This window comes from Ostrea edulis, chromosome 5 (assembly GCF_947568905.1).
Source record: "Ostrea edulis chromosome 5, xbOstEdul1.1, whole genome shotgun sequence".
Taxonomy (NCBI): domain Eukaryota; kingdom Metazoa; phylum Mollusca; class Bivalvia; order Ostreida; family Ostreidae; genus Ostrea; species Ostrea edulis.
The window spans coordinates 40,404,231-40,431,399 of NC_079168.1; the positions used below are offsets into that span (position 1 = coordinate 40,404,231).

The 27,169-nt window shown below is 36.8% G+C and overlaps 1 protein-coding gene across 1 annotated transcript; it reads left to right on the top strand.

Annotated features, from left to right (window-relative positions):
* The first annotated feature begins 806 nt into the window (after window positions 1-806).
* Window positions 807-6,603, top strand: LOC125650290 (neuronal PAS domain-containing protein 4-like). The gene is made up of 9 exons (XM_048878462.2): window positions 807-962; window positions 1,101-1,267; window positions 1,385-1,437; window positions 2,059-2,148; window positions 2,279-2,461; window positions 3,524-3,818; window positions 3,928-4,084; window positions 4,197-5,650; window positions 5,761-6,603. The coding sequence occupies exons 1-9, from the start codon at window positions 916-918 to the stop codon at window positions 5,790-5,792; spliced, it is 2,478 nt and encodes an 825-aa protein (XP_048734419.1). The 5' UTR covers window positions 807-915; the 3' UTR covers window positions 5,793-6,603.
* The last annotated feature ends 20,566 nt before the right edge of the window (window positions 6,604-27,169 follow it).

Below are 27,169 nucleotides of genomic sequence, written 5' to 3' on the forward strand. Positions count from 1 at the left end.
TTCTTTCTGCCCAAACTTCATTAATTTAAAACTTGTTAAGTAGTCAGTTTTCATTAGGTACACTTTAATTTTCAGTCTCTTTAACTTGCATCTTCCTACGGCGGTGCGCTACTGAGGCATTATTATTATCATCATCCAATAATTAACATATCAATTACTTCCAAGAAATGAGTATGTAATGCATATGTACATCAAAATTTACCCAAATTAACAGAAATATTAATGAAAAGATTTTGTAAATAATTTTAGTTCGCCAGTTTGAATTTATTTGAAACGTTGTCTTTCATTTGATGTAAAAATTTAATTCCACTCACAAGCTGTTCATACCGTCAATGTAATGTTATGCTGAAACTATGACAGGCAAAAACCTCCGTAGTCAGCTGTAAAAATTATACCAAATGAAAATTGTATGGTTACCATTTACTAGCAGTACTTTGCACATTGATTCATTGCAATATACGAATATGTTTATTCACCAATTAAGGGCCCTCGGGCATGCACAGTTTTAAAACAATAAACTAGTACATGTTCAGAAAGGATGTTTTAAATTTGAAAAAAGTAATCGGAACGAGGGTAGATTTGTATAGCATTGATTTATCATAGTGTGCAAGAATCGCCATTTTTTTTAGACAAATGTGTGTATGTACATGTGAATATCAAAAGGATATTAATATATCAAATAAACGATTTTACATACAATACCTTCGTAGATTAATAAGTAAGTTATAATACGTCAACAGAACCACTGTACCACGTGACTGAAACAGCCAATAGAAATGCCAGGTGACGTAAACGCGCTTTATATTCCCCAAACCTTCGTTTGTAGGTCATTTGATAGAGTGTTGCATTAAAGAGCGGCTGGTCCGCTTTATTTATTAAGAATAAGTGTGTGCGTTTATGAGTAATTAATCGAACATGGCTCCCAGTCCTGTCGAAGAGCTGGCTCTTTTGGAATTAGAAAGGTAGGTATTCATTGTTGTGTACAATTCCAGGCATTTCGTGACGGATATATCGGGGGAAATTCTCATTTTGTGTTGTGTGTATGTGTGTATCTGGAAAGATCCGCCATTGAAGAAAAAAAAAAATCTTCACTCTTTCAGATCAAACAAAGGCGCATCGAAACAGCGTCGTGACCAAATCAATGGGGAGATTGGGGTGATGCGGGACCTGCTGCCCCTCCCAGAAAGCGCCAGGCAACGCCTTTCCCAGCTTCAGATCATGTCCCTAAGCTGTGTATTTATCAGGAAATGTAACATCTTACAGAAACGTAAGTAGATTTTACTTATTTATCAAATCTTTCAGATGATACGTAGTTATGGAATTAATTTTTTGCAGTATTTTAATTTGAAAAGTTTAGATTTGGACTTTTCTTTCTGTTTTTCAGTATTCAGTGCCACACCTGGCGGTTCTTCGGATTCGCCTTGCGATTTCTCACAGGTAATTTGATCTTAATCGGCTTTACCGTTACGACAGTAAATGTTCACGTGATAATAAAGTGTATTTAAATGTGGGTATTTACCTTTCTTGTGAAGCTTGAATAATAGATTCCGACATTTGCGTCATTCAGCTGGGAGGTCAAATTTTTTTTCGCTTCGGTGATTGATGTATGATATCACCTCAGGCGATGAATTTTTAAAATCAGAGAACGTAATAAACAGTGAGTATAAGAAATAAAACCCAACCCACAATCAAACAGAAAATAAAATGAAAAAGAAAAAAGAATTTATTAAACTACAGTTTTGTGCTGATGCGTCTCGTATACTTGTCCCACTACCTTCACCGCAATAGCAACATAACAGCAGATGTCTATATATAGTCTACATTGACGTCAGTAATGAAGGAGGTCATACAGATTATAGAGGAAGAGCGCTATCTATCCACAAGAGGCCGTTTCAAAATGTAAAATAGTAATAAAATCGTTATTACGAAAACCTAATTAAAACAATCTCCCTGGTATAATAAAATAAATTTTACTTCGCCTTCAACTGGTTTTGATGTAAATGTTTGGGGCAATTTTCCTGGGGTTTAGAATGATAAATATGTATTTTATGTTTGCAGTCTTTAACTGGGTTTCTGCTGGTAACTACTCGTGATGGAAAGCTGGTGTACATTTCGGAAAATGTTACAGAATATTTGGGTCATTCAATGGTAGGTATTTGTCCATCCTAAATATCACACTATTGTTTGAAACTGCATGCTGTACATTAATTAGAATAGCTAGTTTACTTTCAAAAGCAAATAAAAATAAAAATCGAATTTCATGTTTCTATTTTGCCAGGTTGACATGAAGACTCAAGGCGACAGTCTATTTGACATCGTAGACAAACGCGATCATGGGACCGTCCGCGCTCAGCTTTTACACGGTGCTGGAGAGGTCGACCCGGATAAAGAAGTCGCCTTCTTCTGTAGAATGAACATGTCTAGAACACTCAAGAGACAAGCCGGCTTCGGCGACGTCAAGGTAATCTCATGAATTAGTTTGTTTCTAAACACTCTCTATTGCTATTCTGAGCCAGTGTGGTGTTTGGTTTCTTTAATGCGCCTGGAGAGTTTTCCTGTTAAACTGATGACGTCGTTTGGGGACAAAGCCGGATGTCCTCTTCACTTTATCTCCCATAAACTGTTACCCGTTTCGTAAGATATGGCAACTTGCCAGGTAAAACACTGGAAGGAATCCAGTATAACATTTATCGATCGCTGCGCAGTTGAATGGGTCACACATAATAAAAAAACTCTCAAAGAGTCCATTTATTGTAATTTTATAGCCCACCACTTTAGACGTAAAGAGATCTACTACTGTTAATGAGTAGCGTGCAACTTGACTGCGCGCTTTTGCATAGCTGTATCGATTTTCGTTAAAGTCGGGTTGCCTGTGTATTTCATTTTTATGCGTTAACACAAGCACATTAGATAAAATTTCTGAAGTTACTCAGGAAAAAAGTATGGCATATTTCTGGACTACTGCCAAACTATAGCCCCAGGGAAAGAACAAGAAAATGTAGTCGTTTGATTAATGGTAGTTTCCGGTAACAAATGTTCCTTGTCACTGCGTTTATGGCGAACTTTCCGGACCACTGCGCATTCATTATCATATATATTCAATTCAGACACCTTATTTTTAGGGGGAAAGTGGTATGTTCTTCTGATTAATAACAATGACGCATTATAGAATGTAATATTTTCTTCATCAAAAGTTATGCCCACGGGAATAGTAAACCACAAATGTGTAACGGAGACAGGTAGAAAAGGGGGGAAAGATAGTATAGACATGGTGACTAATATGAAGTTGATTTACATAAACGCACCTGTTGAACACTTGAAAACGAAGATTAACAGTAATGACACTTGAGTTGTGTAATTACAAGTCGGATATGGGACGTTTAAAACTCGGAACACGCAAAGTGTAACATATGCTTCTGATAAGATAAGAAGGTTAGAGTGCCGCTTTACAAGAAAGAAAACATGTGTTGTGTGAAAAAAAAAGACCGTGGGAATACATAATCTTATGTCTCATTTTCTATAGGTGATGCACGTGAAGGGACACTTTGCTACTGTGCCAGGGCAGGACCCAGGTACGGAACAACAAGTGTTCATGGCTGTGTGTTCACCGCTCATCACCCCCGACATCAAAGAAAGCCTGATTCAGAACAACACCATGGTTTTCAAAAGTGTGCATCAGCTCGACATGAATTTCATTGAGCTAACTGAAAACGGAGAATACCATCTCGGAGTTAAAAATGAAGACATCTGCAACAAATCATGGTACTCTTATCTGCATCCCGAAGACATTTATGAAGCCCGAGAGAAACATGTGCAATGTAAGTTGCGGTATTTTTTTTTCATTCTTCAGTTTCATTAAACGCATTCCGTTGTTTCCTATTGGTATGCACACGTGATGAAATAATGTTCTAAAATTTCTCTTAACAGTGATAAAGTCCCGACATGAAATGGGTTGCATGATGACTGTACGCATGGTCACGTCATCGAATGAAATAATCTGGGTCAACATTGTAATGCACGTGCGCCAAGCCCTGCTTTCCAATAGCGACGACCCCGTCATCCTCTGCATCAACCAAGTCATAAGGTAATTAATTAACACCTCTTGAAACAATTTGCATCGAATTACCAATCTGTAGAACAATATTGTTCTATTAGATGTAGATTAATAATGATAATTTTTTGCTTTTGTGTTCCAGTGAGAAGGAAGCCTACCAGTTTAAAGTTCAGGGTCAGCTGTTCGCCCTGTATGCAGCTCGCTCCCCCGATTTCTTTTTTGGCACTGCGTTTTGTGCTCCCATAGCCCAGGCCGTGGAAAATGTCATTTCTCAACCCTCCGGGATCCTTCCTCAACCCTTCTTCTCTCGTCAACAGCCTTTCGATAATTCGCTTACTGCACAAACTACACCCTACATGCAGAACCCTGGTACTCCAAACCAAGCATCTATGTTCATGAAGAACGGTTACCAACCAAATGTCGGACGTCAGGGTCACACAGACACCTTAAAAGCTTTGAAGAGGAAGATTCAGGAAAACTACACATGCAAGCCACCGGTCAAGGTTGCCCGGATGGTGAATAGTCTCGCTCACAGAAACACTTATTCTCCACAACAAGAGACTACACCACTACCAGCCTCATTTGAAAGCAATATTTACAGAAACTCGTTTGGTCCTCTAGTCGGCGGCAGTGATTATCATCACGGAATGGGACAAGGGCCCATGCAGGTCATGTACGCCCACAACCTATCCACCGTGATGATGTCACCCAAAGAAAAGAGCTATATGCCAGACGTGTTTCCGTCTAAACCCATGTACGAAGAAAAACCACTGGAACAAGTTGTTCCGGACGTCAGTGTTCCCGCCTGTTATCTGACACCTGAACCTTCACCGGTCTCGTCTCCAGAACCCCCCACCAAATGTGAGTCTGTTCACTCGGTGAAAGACAGCAAATCTATAGACCCAGTGCTAGTCGCCAAACACCTTTGTGTTTTAAAACAGAGACAGATCACCGAAAATCCACTCACAAATCCAGTTGGTGAGCCACGCAAACATTTAAATCCAGCAGGAGAGCCTCGCAAACTCTTACCAAGTCTTGACGCATTTTACGTGGATTCATTCTTCAATGAAATAGATCATGTTTCGCTGACGAGAGAAGAAGAAATAATCTTACTTCAGAACATAGCGAAGGGGAAAATCACAGTCAAAGAGGAGCCCATTGAACAAGAGGCCTGCAAAGAAAACCACGAACCTCTTGCAAATGACTTTGATATCGAAGAATTCCTTCAATTCACAGAGAAACCAAAAGAAGAGGTCGTGAAGGTGAAAATAGAATCTCGAACTGATGACCAACAAGTGATGAGCTTCGACAATTCACCATCTCCTTCCTCTCCATACAGCACAATCAGCACAGCAGACGAGAAGTTCGGCAGCGATGACCTTTCATCATTTGCCCTGACACCGGAATCCGGCTTTGAAAGCGATTCCTTGGATGACGTGCTGGATCCTGACTGCTGGGATTTGGAATCGGTTAAGATGGACATGTCCCTGACGTCCATACAGCCGAATATCTCCACTTTCAGGGTGAACCCAGTCGCTCATCCAGAACCTGAGTTGTATCAACTCAAACAACTCATTTCTTCTTGCACGCCAAGTGGTAAGTACTATTTCATTACACTTTGTGTTACGAAATGTTCTTGCAAATGCTTTAAGTGCGACGCACGTAGTGTATGTCAACTTGTATCCCTGTGTTTTTTCATTCTCCAGGTGTGCAGGATTTCACCGAAGACTCCCAGTAGGCCGTTGTGTAAGTTCCGACTTACGATTTATTTCCCGTATGGCATATTGCCATTTTCCTTCTACTTTTTCGTCATCTCCATGCGATCCGCAGGACCGGAGGTAGTCATTGGATTTGACCATTCCGCTTGCCGGAATTCAAACATTTTCGCTATATATTGTGTGTTAAAAAAAATCGCTGGACGATTTTGTGCAAGTTCCACTAGTTGGAACAAGACACTTAGTTTTTTTTTATCTTTGATACAGTTGTATGTATTTGTATTCCTCTTGTACTGTTTTTAAGTGTACTTTCTCGTTTGTATTAGGTGGTTGGGCAGGTCTCACCACCGACTGAATGTGTAGATTTTGAAGTTATCAAACATCTATATATTTTTTATCAAACGACATTGTATAGAGATCGGTACCTGTACCCTCATTTATTGTGTAGATTTTTGAAGTTATCAATTATCTATGTCATTATCATTGTCATATCATCATATTTCTCATTAACGCTGGTCGTTAATGAACCCCTTTTAAAGATGGAGAATTTGTTCTTGATTTTGACGGAATGTTAACAACATGTGTTGTAAATTTTCTTGACTGATCACTAACATTTATCTTTACGTCGTAATGGCGAACAGGGCTGGTCCCTTTGGCTTGAGGCTGGTACTCGAGTTTTTTCTCATGTTTTATTCATAATTTGCTTAATATCGTCCAATGATAGTCCGCAGGTTCGGACATCTACACCCTTATTGTACCTTGATCATTTGCTCTACTAGAAATTGTATGTTTCGGTTAAGCAGTGTTTTGGTTTTAATAAACATGTAAAGTTAATACTTGTTATCGTTCTTATTGAAGTTGAAATACAGCACTAGTTCACAGGAAAAGAATGATCAGACTTATCATATGAGAAATACATCCGATCTGATCAGGAACTACAGTACTTTTAACCCAATTGTGACATCACATAGGTTTACATAAATCGATTATTGTAACGTCACATGATATGAAATAACTAAGTGTACTACCAAACATGTAAGCAAATGTGTGCTTCTAAAATATTAGAAGTGCATATATTTTGAAAAATACGCATCAAGTTAATGATTGTATATCGGTAAATATGTCCGCGGGAGAATTCGCAAGCTCGGTCCGCTTTACAGTGCAACGATCTCTGGCGGGCATAGTTCTCGATATTCAGTCAGAAGCTTAATTTTGTTCTTTCATCTGTTGCACGGTCTGAAGACTAAAACATGATCTGTTGTATCCTGTCCTTTGATTCTGGAAATCTTGGGAGTACAGTGGAATTCATCTGTCTTTTTAATAAATATTCATGTAGGAATTCAAAGCATATCTTTTTCATAATATGTCAATACTGGTACTGGTATTATACTAGAGCCCCTTCAAAAAGATTTCACAGAATCTGAAACCACATCAGATGCCTTGAAGTACTGTTGGGTCTGTGCATTAAACTCTCCGTGGATGGTGAAAAAGATCCAAGGAATGTGAAAATAATTTATATATGCTTTATAGCTTAGACACTTATGTCATGACTTTCCTTAGTAAGACTGTCCTTAATCTTGCATTCCGACTCAAGGGTGGATCTTATATTCATAAAGCATTTCATTGCAGTAGCTGGTAAAATTAACTTCCCCCATACATTCCTATAGACTTTTCATGGAGTATGATATTTGCGATTGCTTCATATCGTAAACGAAGTATAGATACATGTTTTCTCCATAGCCACCGATCTTTAGACTTCTCGCACTATAAAGGAACTATTATTTCTAAATATTCGATAACGACTGAAAATCCATTCTTGTTTGTATTACATGAATAGTTGCCTCCTCGGATATCTCTCTGACATGCAAAACGATAAAATCCGATAACATGACTGGAAGGTATAAATGATTAGTAAAAATCAGAGAACAGAAGTTTTACCATCTCACAAAGTGTATGTTTACCCAAGGGTGCGTTGTAAAATTGTGAACAGCTAACGACATCGACAACAGATGAACACATTTTAGTCAGACAATCTCATATGAGCTAGATTCAAAGTAGCATTATGGAATATTGGAAGGAATTTATTTAGCCTATCAGAGGCCACTCTGGAAAACACATAGGCCACTGACGACTTACCATCCATCTTGGTTTTTACTTTACTTCTTTTAGAACAGTTTCCGTCTTCTATTTTCTTCTGTTTGTCCTTGCCTAATTTCTGATACTATTAGAGGGTCTTTATATATAGTATGACAGTACCATTTCTCCAGTGAAAGATAATTCTTTGATCTGAATTTCTACCATTGTAAAGCTTTTGTTTGCTCTTTTTCTAAGATCCTCGTCCGACTTTATCGAACCATTAATGTTGAAGATATTATATTGAGTACCTCTTATCGTAGACGACGCGAATATAATGGATGGGAACACTTGACATTGCTTTTCCATATGGATACATTGATAATGTAGAAATGTGGAAAGTTCACATGGAAATAAGATTAATGTTATGAAACAATACACGAATCTTGTGATCAAAACATCATTTTGATTCTACGCTGAATTTGATATGAAAAAGATGCTGGAGTTCCTCATTGACATTATCTTCGTAATATTTGGTGATCAGGTCTTTCAACATGTACCGTCTATTTGAATTATCATGAACACGAATTGTGCTCCTTTATTAGTTGACTATTACGAGGCAGAATTTATTCAAAAGCTTCTACATGAGAAGAAAAAAATCTCTTGCTGTGGTCCTTCAACTCGATATTTAGATATATCGACGAGGTTTTATCTATTCATCCATATGTCGATTCTATATAAGCCGGTGAACTCGAAATAAAAAAAAAACCCACAGCGCAGGGTCTTCCACTATTGCTTCATACTTAGTTATTTTATTGAACACAGATGCTAACGGCAAACTAACAACTCAACTTTATGACAAACGGGATGATTTCAGCTTCTCCATCGTCAACTTCCCATATTTACATGAATGTAGCAATATTCCTCCGATCCCGTAGGGATCCGGGTTAGAATAGGTCGTCACTACCCCCTGCTTGTCGTAAGAGGCGATTAATGGGGCGGTCCTTCGGATGAGACCGCAAAAAACCGAGGTCCCGTGTCGCAGCAGGTGTGGCACGATAAATATCCCTCCGTCTTCAAAGGCCATAAGCGACGAGCATAGGCCTATATTTTGCAGCCCTTCACCGGCAATGGAGACGTCTCCATATGAGTAAAATTTTCTCGAGTAGGATGTTAAACAACATACAAACAACCAACATTATCAGCTGCATATGGTATTTATATTTCTTAACTTATTTTATATACAAAAGTTTGTTCTGCATATGATCAGTTTTTAAATCGAGACAGGCTACTGACAACAAGTTGATTTAAAGAGGTTTCAACCGTCTCGTTTTGCAAATCTTATGGTCGCTATAACGATTTAGTTTGCCAATACAGCTTGTTATTGGGTCAAATGCTGTCTGACGTGTTTCACACTTACTGTTAGACCGTTCATTATAAACTGATTTTGACTACTGATTACCCCGTTTACCTGATGAAGATAGGGCTCACAGCGGGTGTGACCAGTCGATAGGGATATTACTCCCAAACACCTGATTCAACCTCTAGTATGTCCAGGGGTCCGTATTTGCCCAACTCTTAATTTTGTATTTCTTATAAGAGTTATGAGTTGTCTTTGTTTATAAGGCTCATTATTATAAGTGTGTTTTTTAACGAACCTGGCATTAAAATTCCACTTTTAGTAATCGTCCTTAAACTCTTAACGATTCAAAAGATTAGATTCTTCAAACCCATGCTTCAGTTTTAGACACATTTAATATCCCAGTCAATGGGATGGATAGTTATGAGTTACCGTACCAATACTGGATTCCTAAACTTCACAAAAAACCCTACACAGATACATTGCTGACACAAATGTTCTACCAAGCCCCTATCTTTGCTCCTCACGAATATATTAACAGCTGTGAAGGAGAAACTTCAAACGTATTGTGCCACAACATGTACCAGAAGTGGTGTAAATGAAATGTGGATTTTAAAAAGTTCTAAAGAACTTTTAGTAAATTGGAAATCGCAAACTTTCTCAAATCAACAACATCAAAACGTATAACTTTTCAACACTTTACACTACCATTTCTCACTATAAATTGAAACCTAGACTTTTTGACATCATAGACAGTTGCTTCTTGAACAACAAAAAAAGGAAATATTTGTATCTAGTGATCAGTCATTCAAAATGACTTTGTTAAACACAACTCTGATTCCACGCACAAGTATTCTGAAGTTGAAATTTTTAAAAAAAATGCTGGATTTCCTCCTTTACATTATCTTTGTAGTCTTTGGTGATCAAGTCTTCCAACAGTCTGTTGGAATTCCCATGGGCACGAATTGTGTTCGCTAGTTAGTTGACCTGTTCTTATATTCGTATCAAAGAGATCTTATTCAAATGCTTCTACATGGCAAGAAAAGACCCCACCCGAGGTCCTGTGTCGATTTGATTAATCCCTGTGAACTCGAAATAAAATACACTAGAGTCCTCCACTTCTGCTTTATACGCACAATATCTGAATCATGTAACCTTAATTGTGTAGAAGATGAATTTCATTTCCTTACTGATTGTCCATTCTATGTTGAAGAGAGAACTATGTTTTTTAATGGTATATACAAGCTCAACAAAATTTTTATCTATCTAATAAATAAGGACAAAGGAGTAGGTACAGTTTCTAAAGTCATTTGGCCCAAAATATCGATGATTTCACTTGGAGCTTAAACCCTGACATTGAAATAAGGAATAGATTAGCAAACCCAAAATCCGCTCAGTTTGATCAGCAAAATGATTTGTGTCATATGACGAGAGCTAGAAGTTGGCATAAAATTGCAGAAATGCCATTTTCAATGAAAATAGCCACAAATTCAGGGGGTTTTCCTTTCAGAAAACATACAGCGCATGCGTCGAGCAAATTCATATTCAAGTATGTTTTTCATCTTAAAATAATACACAATATATATCATTTTCATTTTGCTCGACAAATGCGCACATCTTTTCCTGAGCAATAATCTGTATGATATTTGGCAGTTTTCAGGCTTATTTTGAAAAAAAGGCGGGAAATGTCTTATTCATGATGTCATAATGCCATCCAATTAAGAATACCATAATGATTTTGTTGACATAGTATACCTGGCATATATTTTACTTTCTTAAAACGCTGATTAAGGTTAATTCCAGACACATTTTATAGAGAGAAATTTTTTGGGCCTTTTCATGTATACAATCGTACCTTGTTCTTTACTTGGTTGATGATTAATGAAGACAAACCAGTAATTGTCAAATTGAGTGAATATTTAGTGCAAACTTTCAGAAAAAGAAGTGATGCTTTAAAACTGCAAAAATCAGTATAGTTTATTATTCATATGTTGGTATAATACTGATACTGTCCATTTACTTGTGTATATACATGATTAGCAATTCATATATGTATGTACTTGTTTCCCCAACATGCTGCATCCACATGCAGTTTGCAGTCTATGTAACCTGTAGTTAATGTTGTAAACTTTCTTTCTTTTTTGAATTTCCTTCTTTATAAACTGTCTTACTGTTATGCTCTCTGGGCCCAAAATTGGAATAAACTTATCTTATCTTATCTATACTTAGATATTTTATTGAAAATAAATATTAACGACAAATAACAACTTAACTACATGACAAATGAGATGGTTTTAGCTTCTTCATCGTCAATTTTCCATATTCATGTAGCAATATTCCATTATTACCTGCATATGGTGTTTATATCTCTCAACTGATTTCATACGCAAGAGTTTTGTCAACGCATGATCATTTTTGAAATCGAGGCAAGTTTATGTTACAGGAGTTTCAACCGTCTTGTTTAAAGTCAGCATTTCGCAAATTCTATGGTCGTTATAATGATCTAGTTTGTCAATACAACTATCTTTGGGTTAAATGTTGTCTGGCATGTTTCATACCGATGGTTAGAGCATTATTGACACAAATTATGATTAAGGATTAATCCGTTTACCTGATAAAAAAAATATGGGGCTAACGGCGGGTGTGACCAGTCGACAGGGAATGCGTACTCCTCCTAGGCACTTGATCCCACCTCTGATATATTCAAGGATCCTTGTTTGCATAACTCTTAATTTTGTGTTTTTCATAAGACTTACGAGATTGATCACTATTCGTTATCTTCAGCTTTTCGCTAACACTCCATACACTACTACTACAAAAAATAAAGAATTATTTTAATATAGAGAATATAAAACGCATCCAGCTTTACCTTGGGTTTGCTGCTTTTCTTCACGTTTTAGTATTGCTTATGATTTTGTGCGAGTATTTTTAAACGGAAAGTAAATTCCTTGTCATAAAAGTTTACCTCATCAATGATGTGTGGGCTGAACGTCATACACAAGTTCATAATAACGTTACTTAATTTCGCGGATTTAGAGTTTTCGCTTTAGTCTAGTTACGCCAATTCATCTTTACTGTTTAAAATTGAATACACGAATTATAAGCCTCAAAATCCGTTCATTTATGATTGTTCATAATCATGTTCACATTGAAAACTGTGTTTAATTTTATTGTATCAGAATGTATACAGTTGTTACTGATAAAAGCGTTTTTAATGGTTATTTAGCATGATGTTTTGGAAAACAGTTCAATCAAACGTTCTAGATATAGGCATCAGTGACTTTTAGTTATCGGCAGTAGAAACATTGATGCAAATAATCACAATGTTTTAAACAACCTTGAAGGGGGAAAATTACCTTTTAAACTACCAACAAAGCAGGACGCGAACCAAAGATAAATTCCACCCACGGACGCTTAAAATGACAACTTAACGAACTTTTCCGCCCTCGAGTGCCTGACCTCAAACATAAACCTCCTAACCCTCTCGCAAGACCTTCATGTCATCTTCCAAAAAAAAAACCCCAATTAATTGTAACAGGGAAAACGTGCAACAATCACAGTCCAACAATCGCCTGAGAGTCAATGTTGACCAGCATTATCAAATAAAGGGGGCATAGATTATCAATGAACCGGAAGTAAAGATCATATTTCTAAAACCCGTTCCTCAAAGACGAGACTAGCCGTCGGTTAAGCCACAAGAGATGATATATGTTACTATACTTCTTAATAGTACTACATAAAAATGCACAAAAATGACGATTGTCTGCTGTATAAAAATGTGTAAAATCGATCTGCAGTGAATAAAAACCATAAAAGGAAATATCTCTCATCACAGTCATTCGGTATTTTCCCCTTGGGATAATTGCGTAGTTAAGCGACTTTAAAAGAACAATATGACCATGAAAGGCTGAATCACACTTATTTGCGAGAGTTAACGAATTTGTTGCGTTTTTGGTTTTGGTAATTTCCAGAAAGACTAAAGTATGGAACAATTTTCTGATTTTTCTCTTGCAAAATGTTTATTACCGTTCTTTGTTATTTTAAAAAAATATAGATGCTTTCTCTCTTATAACATATAACGCATTCACTTCTTGCTATGCCGCTTTGGTTTCGACAGTGTGTTCTTTCGTTTTACATGAGTATTGTAGTACCCTTACAGGGCCGTAAATTACATGCAGGCGGAGGAGGCAGCTGCCTCCTCCAACTTTTGAGCCAAAAAAAATTTAAATTTAAAGTTCATTAGAATTTATGTTGTTTCCAATAACTAAAAACATGATACCTCCCTTAAAAAGCATTCCAAATCTTTCTTTTAGAATGAGTTAGTCAAGTAACATCTTAGAGGGCCCTAGAATCAAGGATTTTGCACGAAATGTGTTCAGTGTGCACAAAATGTGCTCAGCGTCTGGGGGCCTGGGCGTCCCCCAGACCCCCGCCTAATTTCCTGCCTCCTCCAAATTGAAGGTTAATTTACGGTCCTGCCCTTACAGCTTAATGTGAAATGTACAGCAAAATAGCTTATTATAATCGGTTGCTTTAGATGTAAAATGTACAGCAAAATAACTTAATGGGTCTAAATTCTCACTGTGCAAATGCTTATTGGGAACATCTGCATCAAATATTCATTATCTAGTTTTTTTCTGCATTGCTTACGTGATTGTAGTCGAATTTGAGCTGTTCGCCGTCTTAAGCTCGTTTCTCTTACAAAATAGCAGTTCAAATACTCGATGAATATTTCCTTAAACCTCAGCGGAACAAGTGGATGTTGCTGTCGACAACTGAAAACGAAACTAAAATACAGGAAATCTTGACATTCAAATTCATTCAGTAATACGAAAGGTAAAGATAACGATAAAGTGATCAATCTCATAACTCCTATAAGCAATACAAAATAGAGAGTTGGGCAAACACGGACTTCTGGCTATACCAGAGGTGGGATCAGGCGCCTAGGAGGAGTAAGCATTCCCTGCTAATCGGTCACACCTGCCGTGAGCCTCTCGTCTCGATCAGGTAAACGGGGTAATCCGTAGTCAAAATCAGTGTGCCAAAAACGGTCTAACAGTCGGTATAACTTGCAATTACCAATACCTTCCCTCCCCTTCTTATCTGTGCACGTTCAAAAAAATTTTGGATATATTTTGTATAGATAAACTTCATAAAAATCCAACTTTATTGTTTCAAAGGACCTTTCACGTAACATTCACTTACCTAATCCGCCCATAATTTTCACTTACTTACATAATTCGTCCTTAATATTCACTTATTAAACCTTCCCATGATATTCACTTATCTAATCCGTCCTTGATATTCACTTACCTAATCCGTTCAAAGGGAATACAAATTCTATAACAGATCCGTGGGCCACATCGCTAACCTGAACAATCTTATTTTCCAATGTAAACTTTAAATCTAGTCTGTATGTTATTTCTTTAAATTCATTTATCTGCTCTTTTTCATTTCTTTTTCTGTCAGACTGTCTGTGCTTTAGAACAATGTCACTCAACAGAGCATTTAAAAAGGATATCAACATACAGAGTTCTGCACGTCTACCATACATGTAAGTCATCAAAACAGCCTGTCCTGCTCCCTCCCAATGTATCATAAATACACTGGAAAATGCATATCAAATTCATATTGTGGTTCAATCTAGAGATGATTAATATGTCTAGGTATTTGTATTTAAGAAGGAAAGCGGATTGAATGTGTGTGACCAGTCCTCAAATCGCTCGACCATCCAAGTGAATCAATAAATTTGTTCTTGATGGTGATATAATTCTCCCTTGTTGTAAAGGTGAGCATACGAAACGTGATCCATGATACGTAAGAGCATGTTCTGCGTATGATCAGTTTTTGAATGCAGACAAGCTACTGACAAATAAGCTGATGTTACATGGGTTTCAACAGTTTAGTTGAAAGTTAGCATTTCGCAAATTCTATGGTCGTTATAATGATCTAGTTTGCGAATACAACCTAATATTGGGTCAAATCCTGTCCGATGTGTTTCATATCGATTGTTAGACCGTTCTTGGCAAATATTTTGATTACGCATTACTCTGTTTACCTGATCAAGATATAGGGATCACGGTGGGTGTGACCGGTCGACATGGGATGTTTACTCCTCCTAGGCACCTGATCCCACCTCTGGTATATTTAGGGGCCCGTGTTAGCTCAACTCTCTATTTTGTATTCCTTATAGAAGTTATAAAATTGACCCCTGTTTGTTATCTTTATCTTTCACGATATATTTACAGTACAATACTGAACTAGATACTAGTAAATCAAGTCAGTTTGACAGAAACAGTACACCGCCGTCCATGACTGTTCTAAGAATATGTTTTATGGATGATGTCAAACCAGAAAATGCATTTTTTTTAAAAGGCTTTGAACACAAAGACTTTCATGCATAACTTACAATACTGAACTAGAATAAATCAAGCCATTTTAACAGGAACAGAACTGACTGCATGTTCAAAGATGTTTCATGTATTACGTTAATACTGTAGCAGGTGCACTGTCTTGTAGGATTTCTTGTATTGTTTCAACACAGCATTCTAAATGGCTAGCTGTTCACTTGTCTTTTCCTAAAGGATGTATTCTTCTCCTAAAGTTATTGGATGCGTTGAGATGCGCTGTATTGATGCAAAAGTGTGTTGACGTATAAAAACGTGACTTCCCGGTTCTTGGTTTTTAGTGTATTGGTTTTATATCAGGTCAAGGTTACAATCTTTTTGTACTAAAGGACCTTGTAACTCCACTAGAACAGACACGCGTTGCATATTATTACCAATCTTATCCAGCACTGGCAAATTCGACAAGATATAACCTATGATAACCACATTTCCTCTGATAATGTTAGACTTTCCATACAATAACACTGGTTTAGTAAGTAACACGGGAAAGGACATACTTTTATTTTGTCAACTTCAATAGGGAACAGTGATATTCTACAAAATATTCAATACAATCCATCTTTGGGTCAAATGCTTTCTGATGTGTTTCATACCGATTGTTAGGCAGTTTTATTTTGACTACGGATTACTCCGTATACCTTATCAAGATATAGAGCTCACAGCGGATTTAACCGGTCGACATGGGATGCTTAATTCTACTAGGCACCTGATTACACCTCTAGTATATCCAAGAGTCCATGGTTGCCCAGCTATCTATTTCTTATAGTTGTTATCAGATTGGTCATTGTTCGTTCTCTTCACCTTTCATGATGTTGATGTCACCAACATAATTCAGTTTACTAAATCCAATTTTAGTGTTAAATGTTACAACTGGAAGGCTCCAAGACCTACATGTTTCGTAAGTGCAAAAAATGCATGTAAATCATCTTCTTTGATTTAATCATATCCTTTAATTTTGGTTTTCTATAAAAGATGAAGATAACAAACAGTGATCAATCTCATAAGCAATACAAAATACATAGTTAGGCAAACACGGACCCCTGGACACACCAGAGGTAGGATCAGGTGCCTAGGAGAAGTAAGCATCCCCTGCCAACCGGTTACACCCGCCGTGAGGCCTTTATCTTTGTCAGGTAAACGGAGTTATCCGTAGTAACAATCAGTGTGCCAACAATGGGTATGAAACACGTCAGACAACATTTGACCCAAGGATAGGTTGTATTGGCAAACTAGATCGATCGTTATAACGACCATAGAATTTGCGAAATGTTGACTTTAAACGACTGTTGAAACCCCTGTACCATGGGCATGTTTGTCAGTAGCTTGCCTCGAATTAAAAACTGACCATACGCAGAACAAGCTCTTACGTATCGAATCAGTTGAGAGATATAAACACCATATGCAGGTGATAATGGAATATTGCTACATAAACACGGGAAGTTGAAGATTGAGAAGCCGAAAGCATCCAGTTTGTCATAAAGTTGGTTTGCCGTTAATGCCTACTTTCAATTAAATATCCAAATATGAAGCAGAAGTGGACGACTCTGTGGTGTCTTTTCATTCGAGTTCACTGGGATATATTGAATCGAGATATGAATGAAAATTATTATTGTTAATAGATAATACATCGTCGATATATCTAAATGTCGAATTGAAGGTCATAGCAAGAGATTTTTTCTTCCCACGTAGAAGTTTTTGAATAAATTCTGCATCAAAGGAATATAAAAACAGGGCAGCTAACAAAGGAGCACAATTCGTGCCCATTGGAATTCCGACAGACTGTTGGAAGACCTGATCACCAAAGACCACGAAGATATTGTCAATGAGGAACTCTAGCATATTTTTTTTATTTCAACTTCATAGTACTTGTGCGTGGAATCAGAGTGGCGTTTAACAAAGTAATTTTTTGATGACTGATCACTAGATAGGAATATTTGAGATTTCATTTTTGACATTTATGATGTCAAAAAGTCTAGTCTTTAATTTATCGTGAGGAATGGTTGTGTAAAGAGTTGAAGTCATACGTTTTGATGCTGTTTTTAAATAGTGGCTTTCAATCTCACCCACGTCTTGCCGTGTTATCAATTTGTTTACATTATGCTTTTATTTTACAAACTGATTTCACTACGGATTACTCCGTTTATCTGATATAGGGTTCATGGTGGGTGTGACCGGTCGATTCTCCTAGGTACCTGATTCCACCTCTAGTGTATCCAGGGATCCGTGTTTGCCCAACTCTTTATTTGTATTCTGTATAGAGGTTATGAGATTGATTATTGTTCTATCGTCACTATCCTCTGTTAGCTTACAACACTTTCGGAGGTTTTTGTTTTTACATGTCAGTAATCCTAAACATACTTTTCTCTTAAAAGTCCAACTATCCGCCCATTATTTTGACCAATTAAGTTATTATTGATTGGAAATACCATACATATATACATGTTGTTACATCGTCGCAAAACACCCCATTGTCTCCGTTCACGTTACGTCATAGCTGTGGTTGTGTGATTAAGAAAGACCTCGACTTTATCACATATCGACCATTTGGGGAGCTCTCATGTTTTTCCGATAAAAAAAAAAAGCCCTCGAGTTCATCGTGTAGCTCGTAACTGAATAATCCGAGGATTGCCGATTGGGAAAAACTATGGCGGATTTTATTTAATATATAGCTATATACCCTGTTTGCTTCTAAAAGAGTGATCAACAGTCTTGTTTCAAGTGAGCATTTCGCAAATTCGGTGGTCCTTGTAACTATCTAGTTTGCCAATACAACCTATCCTTGGGTCAACTGCTGTCCGACGTGTTTCATACCGATTATTAGACCGTTCTTGGCACAGATTTTGACTACGGATAACTCCGTTTGCCTGATCCAAGATATAGGGCTCATGGCGGGTGTGGCCGTCGACAGAGGATGCTTATTGGTCAATAAATGATTGTGTCCTTGCATAAATATTCAAGAAAATCGAGGGTTTCGCTGATCTGAGGTAGGATAGGTACTCACAGACTCCGTAAGTGTGGCTTGCAACGAAGATGCTGTTGACGAAAATTAGATGTTTACTGAAAACAATTGATTCATGTATGGACTGTATATTGATTGCGTGTACCATCAACATAGTACTTCTTCATAAAGACCTCTGTAAGTTGGAAATCAAAATAACAATTCCCTTATAAAATTTACCAATCAAAACGATACAAAACGGAGACTCCTGTCGTTTAAATACATGTAAAATTTACACGCGATGTCAATTTGTAAGTTATGCCCTCTCCAGAGCTCCCGCTGTTTCACACACCGTACGATGCCTCATTACATAAATGTAATAAGCAGGTGCTTCTTTCTATTTAGTAGAGCTAGAGAGTAGTTAGTTAGAAGAAAAACGTTCTCCAAGCAGAAGCTGTAAAACATGCTACTATAGTAAATATAGTTCTTCATTGTCTGTGTCTCAGAATATCAATTCAAATAAATAAACGCACAAAAAATAAAATTAAAAATGTTGGGGTAGTATTGTTTTTAGACGTTTCAATATACAAGACTTAGCACTTGAAATGTAGACTCTAGAATCGTGAGAAAAGAAAACACTATGCTCTTACACGTTTGTTTGAAACAGATATATATATATCTGCAAATTTTTATTCCTCTTTATTTAAATCAGATGTAATATAATTCCCCATAGAATTTGTGCTTGCCCCCGCAGAATCTCCGCGTTCCGTTTACTGTATCGATTAGATTCCAGACTGAATCACCAGGAGACTGCTATTTTACCATATTTATACATACTGCAGATTGATCTCGTACGTCAGTCTATAGTGTGCACTTATAATGGCCTATTCGCTTTCCAGAATAAATGGATTGGGGGGAATTAGACAGTACGATGCTAATTACACCTTTTAATCTTCAATTGTTAAGAAATGTACTACTATTTTTCTTCCAGGCATTTGAACATTTAAATAAATTGTTTCAATCTATACAACGAAATAGGCTAACGTACAAAAGCTGTCGATCCCACCAGAAAATGTTATAAAGGTCATTATGAATAAACACAGTCTATCAAAGTTTGATTTTTCTCCACTTGAAGTACGCTAGGTAAATGGTCACTTGCGAAGATATATATACTAGTATATTATAGGACCGTTAGAAAACTGTACGAGCTGCTTATGTAAAACATGCCCTGTATTTGGTGACATGTGGAAATACCGTTATACCTCACCACATTTTCCATGTGTCGCCGCACAATACTGACATACTGTTGACATTTGATACATAATACGAAATGAATATCACTCATATAATTAGTTGTGGATCTCTCTGCAAAGTTTAAATAATGTCTTTCAAGACAAACTTATGGTAAGGCGTTTTACTATTTATACAAAAAAGAGACATATCTTGACTTCGAGATTTCTTTAGACAAGAGAACTTAAGAGTAAAGAGATATGTCTTAACCTTTAGAGTTAAGTTAATTGTACATGTACTTCAGTATAATCCATTTTGAATCAACATGTCTAGAATTACTAATAATTGATTCACCAACTAGTAATTGCGTCAAATATTAACATGGGTTCATATAATATTTGTATTTAGCCCCCGTCTCTCAATATTTAGATGACTTTGGCGGGCTTCCGCTTTGGGGAGCATTCCGTGTCGGGCAGATACAGCATATATCTCTTGAACTCAAAGAGATTTTGTTTGAGAGATATCTCTTTTGAACTCTTAAAGAGACAGCTCTTTTGCTTTTAAAATACCTTTAATAAAGGTATCCAAGTTTAAAGATGTCTCTCTAAATGAGAGATATTTCTCTATAAGCGAAAGATACATATCTTTCTTAGAGAAATATCTCTGTTAATTGAAAGCTATCTCGTAACTTAAAAAGATATCCCTTTTCCTAAAGAGATATGTCTCTTTAAATGAGAGAAATATCTTATTTTACGAATAAATACTAAAACGGTTTGTAATACATGACAAAATCAACGAACAGAAATCAGAAATAAAATTCATAAAATTTCCCGCAAAATGGAGGCACACATATGATTAATTGATTATTATTTAACGTCCCGCTAGAGAATTTTTCACTCATATGCCGGTGAAGGGCAAAATTTAGGCCCGTTCTCGAAGCTTGTAAACTGCCTTTTATCTTTTTCGTGCCACACCTGCTGTAACACTGGGCCTGGGTTTTGGAGGTCTCGCCCCATTTAGTCGCCTCTTACGACAAGCAAAGGGTACTGAGGACATATTCTAACCGTCTCGCATGAATTTTGTTGGATGGAAACTATAGCAATACTGGGCTTTTGGGGTGTGCCGGAACGACCGATTAGAATTGACGTTTATACACCACGTCACGTGATAGTAACCAATTCTACGGTGAAGTTGACATTGATGCTAATTTGAAAATGGTGTTTCGCTAGCAGACGGTCCTTAAAAAGGTGTGCACAATCTTAAAAAGAGAAAGAACGCTGACGACCCAAGTCACTTATAGTGTTTAGTACCTGGGTGTAAAACAGATGGAAGTTCTCCACTGCTTAGGCCACACCAATTTGTAAAATAGTTCTTCGGATTTTCAAACAAAAAAAGTGAGGCGAGAGGGCGAAATTATTTTACAAATATTATTTTCAATTTTGGAGATACAAATTATAAGGCGAGCGAATACAAGAAATATAAATTTTTTTAATTGAATTAAGTGTGATTTTAAAAGGCGAGCGCCTAAAAATAAAGATCTAAAATCATCAGATATCATTTGTTAACCACATAAACTTAATATTTTTCAACTTTGTTGATATAGTTTACAATGAATAAGAAGTATTTCAGGTTTCAAAGACTTATTTTCTTTATACCTAATACATGTACTTTGCAACATCAACTGATAAGGTCTTTTTGAAGAATTTTATTTAAGTTTCATTTCTACAAACTTTCGATTCAGAGATATGCATATTGCTACGGACACGTCCAGTTTTGAAATCTCCATTGCATCGCTTTGAGCATCTTCTTGAATTTTGATAGGACATCACCAAACCTTTTGTGAATTTGTCGTTAACTGTCGGTCCTCGATCAGTACCCCTTGCTTGTTGTAAGAGGTGAATAAATGGGGCAGTCCTTCAAAAACAGATCCGTGTCACAGCAGGTGTGGCACGATAAAGATCTCTCCCTGTCATAAGCGCTGAGCATAGGCCTAAATTTTGCAGCCCTTCACCGGCAATGGTAACGTCTTCATGCGAGTGAAATATTCTCAAGAGAGACTTTAGACAATATATAATCAATCAATCGTACGCTGTCAATGTTCTCTAAATAGTGGTATCGAATAGCACTTCAAAAGTTTCATCGGCTTCCAGTTCGATTGCAGCATAAGGAGCAACTTCCAATCCAGTGTTATGAAGTATCGTACATATTAAGATAGACATCATGAATAACTTAAACACCGTATTACACTGTTAGAAAATTTCTCGAGAGCCCGCGCTTCTGTCATTTGTCAGCACATACACCAAGGTCATTTGTGCGCTTGTTGTAAGAAGTCGAAAATATTTTACGGATATTTTTGAACACGCGGGTGGATATTATTTTTTGATAACATTATAATATTTGGATTTATAACAAATAGAAGCGGCGAATCCGACGAACTAGATTACAAATTGGCATGGCCTTATACATGTTGGCATAATCGTCTTTCATTTCTACGTCCTCGGGATTTATTTCCCTCGTCAACTCACATAATTTAATCACGTGTGTTTTCCTATAAATCCGTTCTTTAATTGATTGATTGATTAAATACTGTTTAACGTCCCTCTTGAGAATTTTTCACTCATATTGAGACGTCACCATTGCCGGTGAAAGACTGCAAAAATTTTGGCATATGCTCGGCGCTTACGACCTTTGAGCTGGGAGGGATCTTTATCGTACCACATCTTTTAAGTCACAGGATCTCGGTTTCTGTGGTCTCATCCAAAGGACCAATCCATACAGTCGCCTCTTACGACGAGCATGGGGTACTGAGGATCTATATTAACCCGGATCATATGGAACGCTAAATTAACATAAATTCAAATATTTGAACCCATCTTCAAATAATATTGTACCCATCTTCAGATATATTGTACCCATCTTCAAATGAATTGAAGATAGGTTTAATTCAATCATACCTATCTTTAATTTATTTGGAGATAGGTACAAATGATTTCAAGATAGGTATAATAGAATTGAAGATAGATGAACCTATAGAAAGATAATGACAATAATAACTACTCCCCCCCCCCCCCCCCAATTTCAATACGTCATGTTTTGTTTCCGGTACGTCACTACTGGCGCAAATTACTCAGGGGGCTACTAGCATAGAAAGTAGGTCATTGAACTAGTCATTTGAAAGTGAACAATAGCATTAGGTCTATATAATGTAAGTAGCACAACGGAGTAAATGCGGAAAAATAAATTTTAATAAATTTCATTTTCAGTAGGAGTGGAATATATTTTTTCCTCTCACACATGGCCATATAGGTATTTTTATTTAAATATATATTGCTATATTTTCGATTTTGAAAATACCTTTATTTCCCTCCATCTGATATGTTCATGATGTCTCTAGCTGTTAGAGGTTCCCTCCATTTTCCGTAACATAAAACGAATTGAACCTATTTGAATTGTACTTTAGTATCTTCAAATCCTTTATGGATATGTTTTAATTGTACCTATCTTCAAATCAATTGTACCCATCTTTAAAATTATCAACGTGCGATAAAAGTCAGAGTGGATCCGTATCTCGAAAGTCCCGTATTGACACAATTGTTACCAGTCGCGATAGCTCAGTGGTAGAGCGTTCGTCCCGTAACCGGGAGGTCGTGATTTCGAGGCCCGCTCGTGCCACGGCCGCGTCAAACCCAAGTAGTGATTGCTCCTTCACCGAACGCTCGGAATTTAGAAGCGAGAATCACGGATCTTTCGGATATGACCTAAGGATCTGTGTCGCGGCAAGCGTTGAAGAACCCTCACTGCTATGGCGCTGAGCGCTAAACATGGGTCTAAATTTGTTGTACTTCACCTACAACTGCTGATATCATAATTTGATTCTCAACGGGACGTAAAACAATCAGGCAACCAACCCTCAACAAATATAAGACAGCCTCCTCCCAGGCACATTGTATCTGGGTTCTCTCTTCCACCAATAAAAAACTGGGCGCCACCATATAACTGAAAAATTGTTGAGTGTGGCGGAAAACCTCAATCAATCAATCTGACATATGTACATGTAATTGGTTTAATAATATTTGGTAAACGATTCTAGTATCATTCATACTAGTGTTGACGTACTATTATGTTGTAAAGCTTCGGTCTTTGATCGTGAAAGCATAAAAACTTAATGATCTCAAACACCAATACATTGTCGACGGTTTTTTTTAAAATTTATTTTTTGCGTGGAATACTCCAATCTGACTAAGGCTAATTTGCAGAATGGAAAATGAAACTGCAGAAACTATTATATTTAATTCTTAAATATCGTCATTTCATACCAATTCAAGCCCTAGGCAATTCATACTGATCCCCATTATATACAAGTCTACAAAGCAATCTATACTCCAATGGTGCAATGACTGGAAAACCGATCACAAGCTAGCACAGACTGGGTTCTTGTTAAAAACAACAATCTTAATTAGTTTTGATATCTTATGATCTAGCCCACTTAGTACATTAATCGCTCTTTAATCTTCAAATTTTCAGAGCATCTATTAAGTTTGAAGAATTCAAAACTGATCAATAGTCATCGATGGTATTAATTAGGAATCCGTTGCAATTAGACAATTCATACATAATTATGCCCGATTTTAATCATACAAAAGGCCCATGGGCCTAAACAGTTACACGAGTACCTCACAACAACACCCGTACAAGAAACGAGGCATATTGATTGTGGATTTTTCACTCCGGGAATAAATATGCCTTCAGGTTTTTTTTATTAGTCACCTTGGTGCATTGTCTGGTCAAAAGCACCTCAGCTGCAGGTCTGTATATCTAGTCAATCTAGCCATAGATGAGCAAAACCTCAAACTAATTGCAACAGGAATGAAATATTGATCATTCATGTAAGAAAACACATGCAAACATCATATTAAAAATCGGCTTTTGTATTTTTATGGGAAAATTGGAATTTTAGGGTAAAATGATATGCTTTTTCATAAAAATCGCTGAAAACTGAAGAAAAGGTCCATTTCATGTAACATATAGTAAACATTAGTTTCATATTTCAAATTTCAACCTTGAAATGTTCGATCAAAACTTTCGACAGCAGAATATATTCTTTCCTTGACTAATTTCTGGGTAAAATCTTGCATTTTTTAATATGATTGTTAAAGTTTGAAATTCTAAAAAGAAAATCCACATTTTTTCATACATTTGAGGCTACCAATAAAAAATTGAAGTTAGGATTTACTTTAAAGACTGTTCGAAAAGTAATATATATGTATATATTATTGGCAATATATATGAAAAACTGACTGGAAATGATAGGAAATGACTGGTTTTAACAGAAGTGAATAAAACGTCCAAATGCACAACTAAACCTTTCTTTACCAAAATTTATATTTGCCTTTCCGAATTTTGGGCTGAAACCTTCATTTTCCAACAAAAATCATTAGAAATTGGATTTTGGAAGAAAATACTTTTTTTGCCCATTCGGCATATATATGAGTTGGTTTGTCCCAATATTTCCCAAGAGAGCTACATATCTGCAGCTAGAGCAACCTGTATGTCGAATATCAGCTTCAACATCATAAAGGCATAATGCCTGAAACGTGTGTCAGAAATTTTTACAAGTCACCTTGACCAGATGCAATTAATCCAAGGTCACGATATGTACTGTCTTCTCAATCAATTTTGTGCTAATTTCATCATCTTTTAAATATATTTACGATATTTCCGTTACAATATTCGACGAAAAGGTCTAAATTTTTCAACAATAAGGTACTTTGTTTTGTTACCATCTTCGCTAGCCAAGGGTTTTCGATCCACTCTGCTCCCCATATGGGGAGCGGAGTGCACCTAAAACCCTTGGCTAGCGAAGATGTTTTGTTACCTATGCGACATGCCTAATGGCATCACTCAAGGTAGTCAGATATAACGTACATCACCGGGCTGTAACTTGGTTGTCAGTCGATTCACAGGAACCGGCGATTTTGTCTGTAATAATGATAGTAGGGGTCTCTATACCATACCACCCCTTAATAAAAACACTTATTAGAGGGTGGTATAGTATAGACCCCGTATTATTAAATTGCAGACAACATTAAGCCTACCGGTTTCTGTGTTGATGGATAGGCATGCAGTACGTAAATTACAAATGTATATGCAATTAAACTACTTTTGTACAAATCTTATCAAATAAATTTTATTTCTTAAAACCCCCAGTTAGCAATTCCACACTAAATCTCATATTCTAACCATTTTCTTTTCTAGACAGCGTTGACTCAGCACTTTGCTATTTCGGAACATCACACTTTATTGCGTTCAGATTGGTTTTGACACAAGCATCGGCATTTCCTTTATCTAATGTGACTTCTTTAATTTATTTTTAAGTTGCAAACTGACATTTATGATCATCTTGCAAACCGTTATCGCATGGTAGCAACGGGGAGAGGGCCTATAAAACTGATGATTACATAATGATCCCTTACATCCGTGTACTTGCTCTCATTACAATACTGATATTTTCAATAGATGAACCACTTTCGTTATACTTCCTCCTTTGGTATTTCTTTATTCACTTCCTCCTTCAGGAATGCTGTACATTTTCCATTGCTACACAATCCGTCCTCAGATTGGTATTGCGTTCTGTTGTCCATCTGCCCACTCGTCTGATAAACCTACATGATTATTCATTGTCGAAGGAAACGCCCTTCAGCCTCGGCAACATATTACTGCGCTCTGTAAGTTTGCGCTTTATCCTCGCGGAAGAATGTACTGGGCAATTCCAATTAATAAATCAATGTTTGAACTTTATGACCGACAGCCATGACGTATTTCCAATAAGCTGCATATCAATGAAAGTGATATAACACATGCAGCAACATGCTATCCTGAGTTTAGTTTACCCCCTTCAACCTGTTATATAACGAAACCAATCCCCATTACATCTAGAATATTATTACCCGATTAGCTAGTAGCATAAAAATTAATATATTGCGTTAGTTTCTCAGTGGATTTTTAGATTGGTTTTTGTGTGTTTTGTTCGTGTATGTGTGTGTGTGTGTGAGTGTTTTGTGTGTGTGTGTGTGTGTTTTGTACACGATATAAAACCTATTCTTTCAAATCTAAACTTATTTCACATGTTTTCAGCTGGCTTATTTGAAAATGCATGTGCATTGACAGTATGAAAAAACACGAACCACTGTAAGAAAACTGAAGCCAAAATAGAAAGAGAACAAATTCCATTAGTCCAGGACTATTTCATGTAAAGGACTGCACAATTTAAGTCAGTTAAAGAAAACTTTAATGTTCCAAAATAACTTGGTTTTGTAAATGAAGTAGGACCCAATTAGATAGGTGCATGAAAACAAAAATGTGAAAATATTCAAATATGTATTAAAGTATGTG

Excerpts from the sequence above, each read along its gene's own strand:
- LOC125650290 (XM_048878462.2), top strand. The coding sequence starts at position 916 with ATGGCTCCCAGTCCTGTCGAAGAGCTGGCTCTTTTGGAATTAGAAAG. Across the intron at positions 2,462-3,523 it reads CCGGCTTCGGCGACGTCAAG|GTGATGCACGTGAAGGGACA; the intron begins GTAATCTCATGA and ends CATTTTCTATAG. Across the intron at positions 3,819-3,927 it reads CCGAGAGAAACATGTGCAAT|TGATAAAGTCCCGACATGAA; the intron begins GTAAGTTGCGGT and ends TTCTCTTAACAG.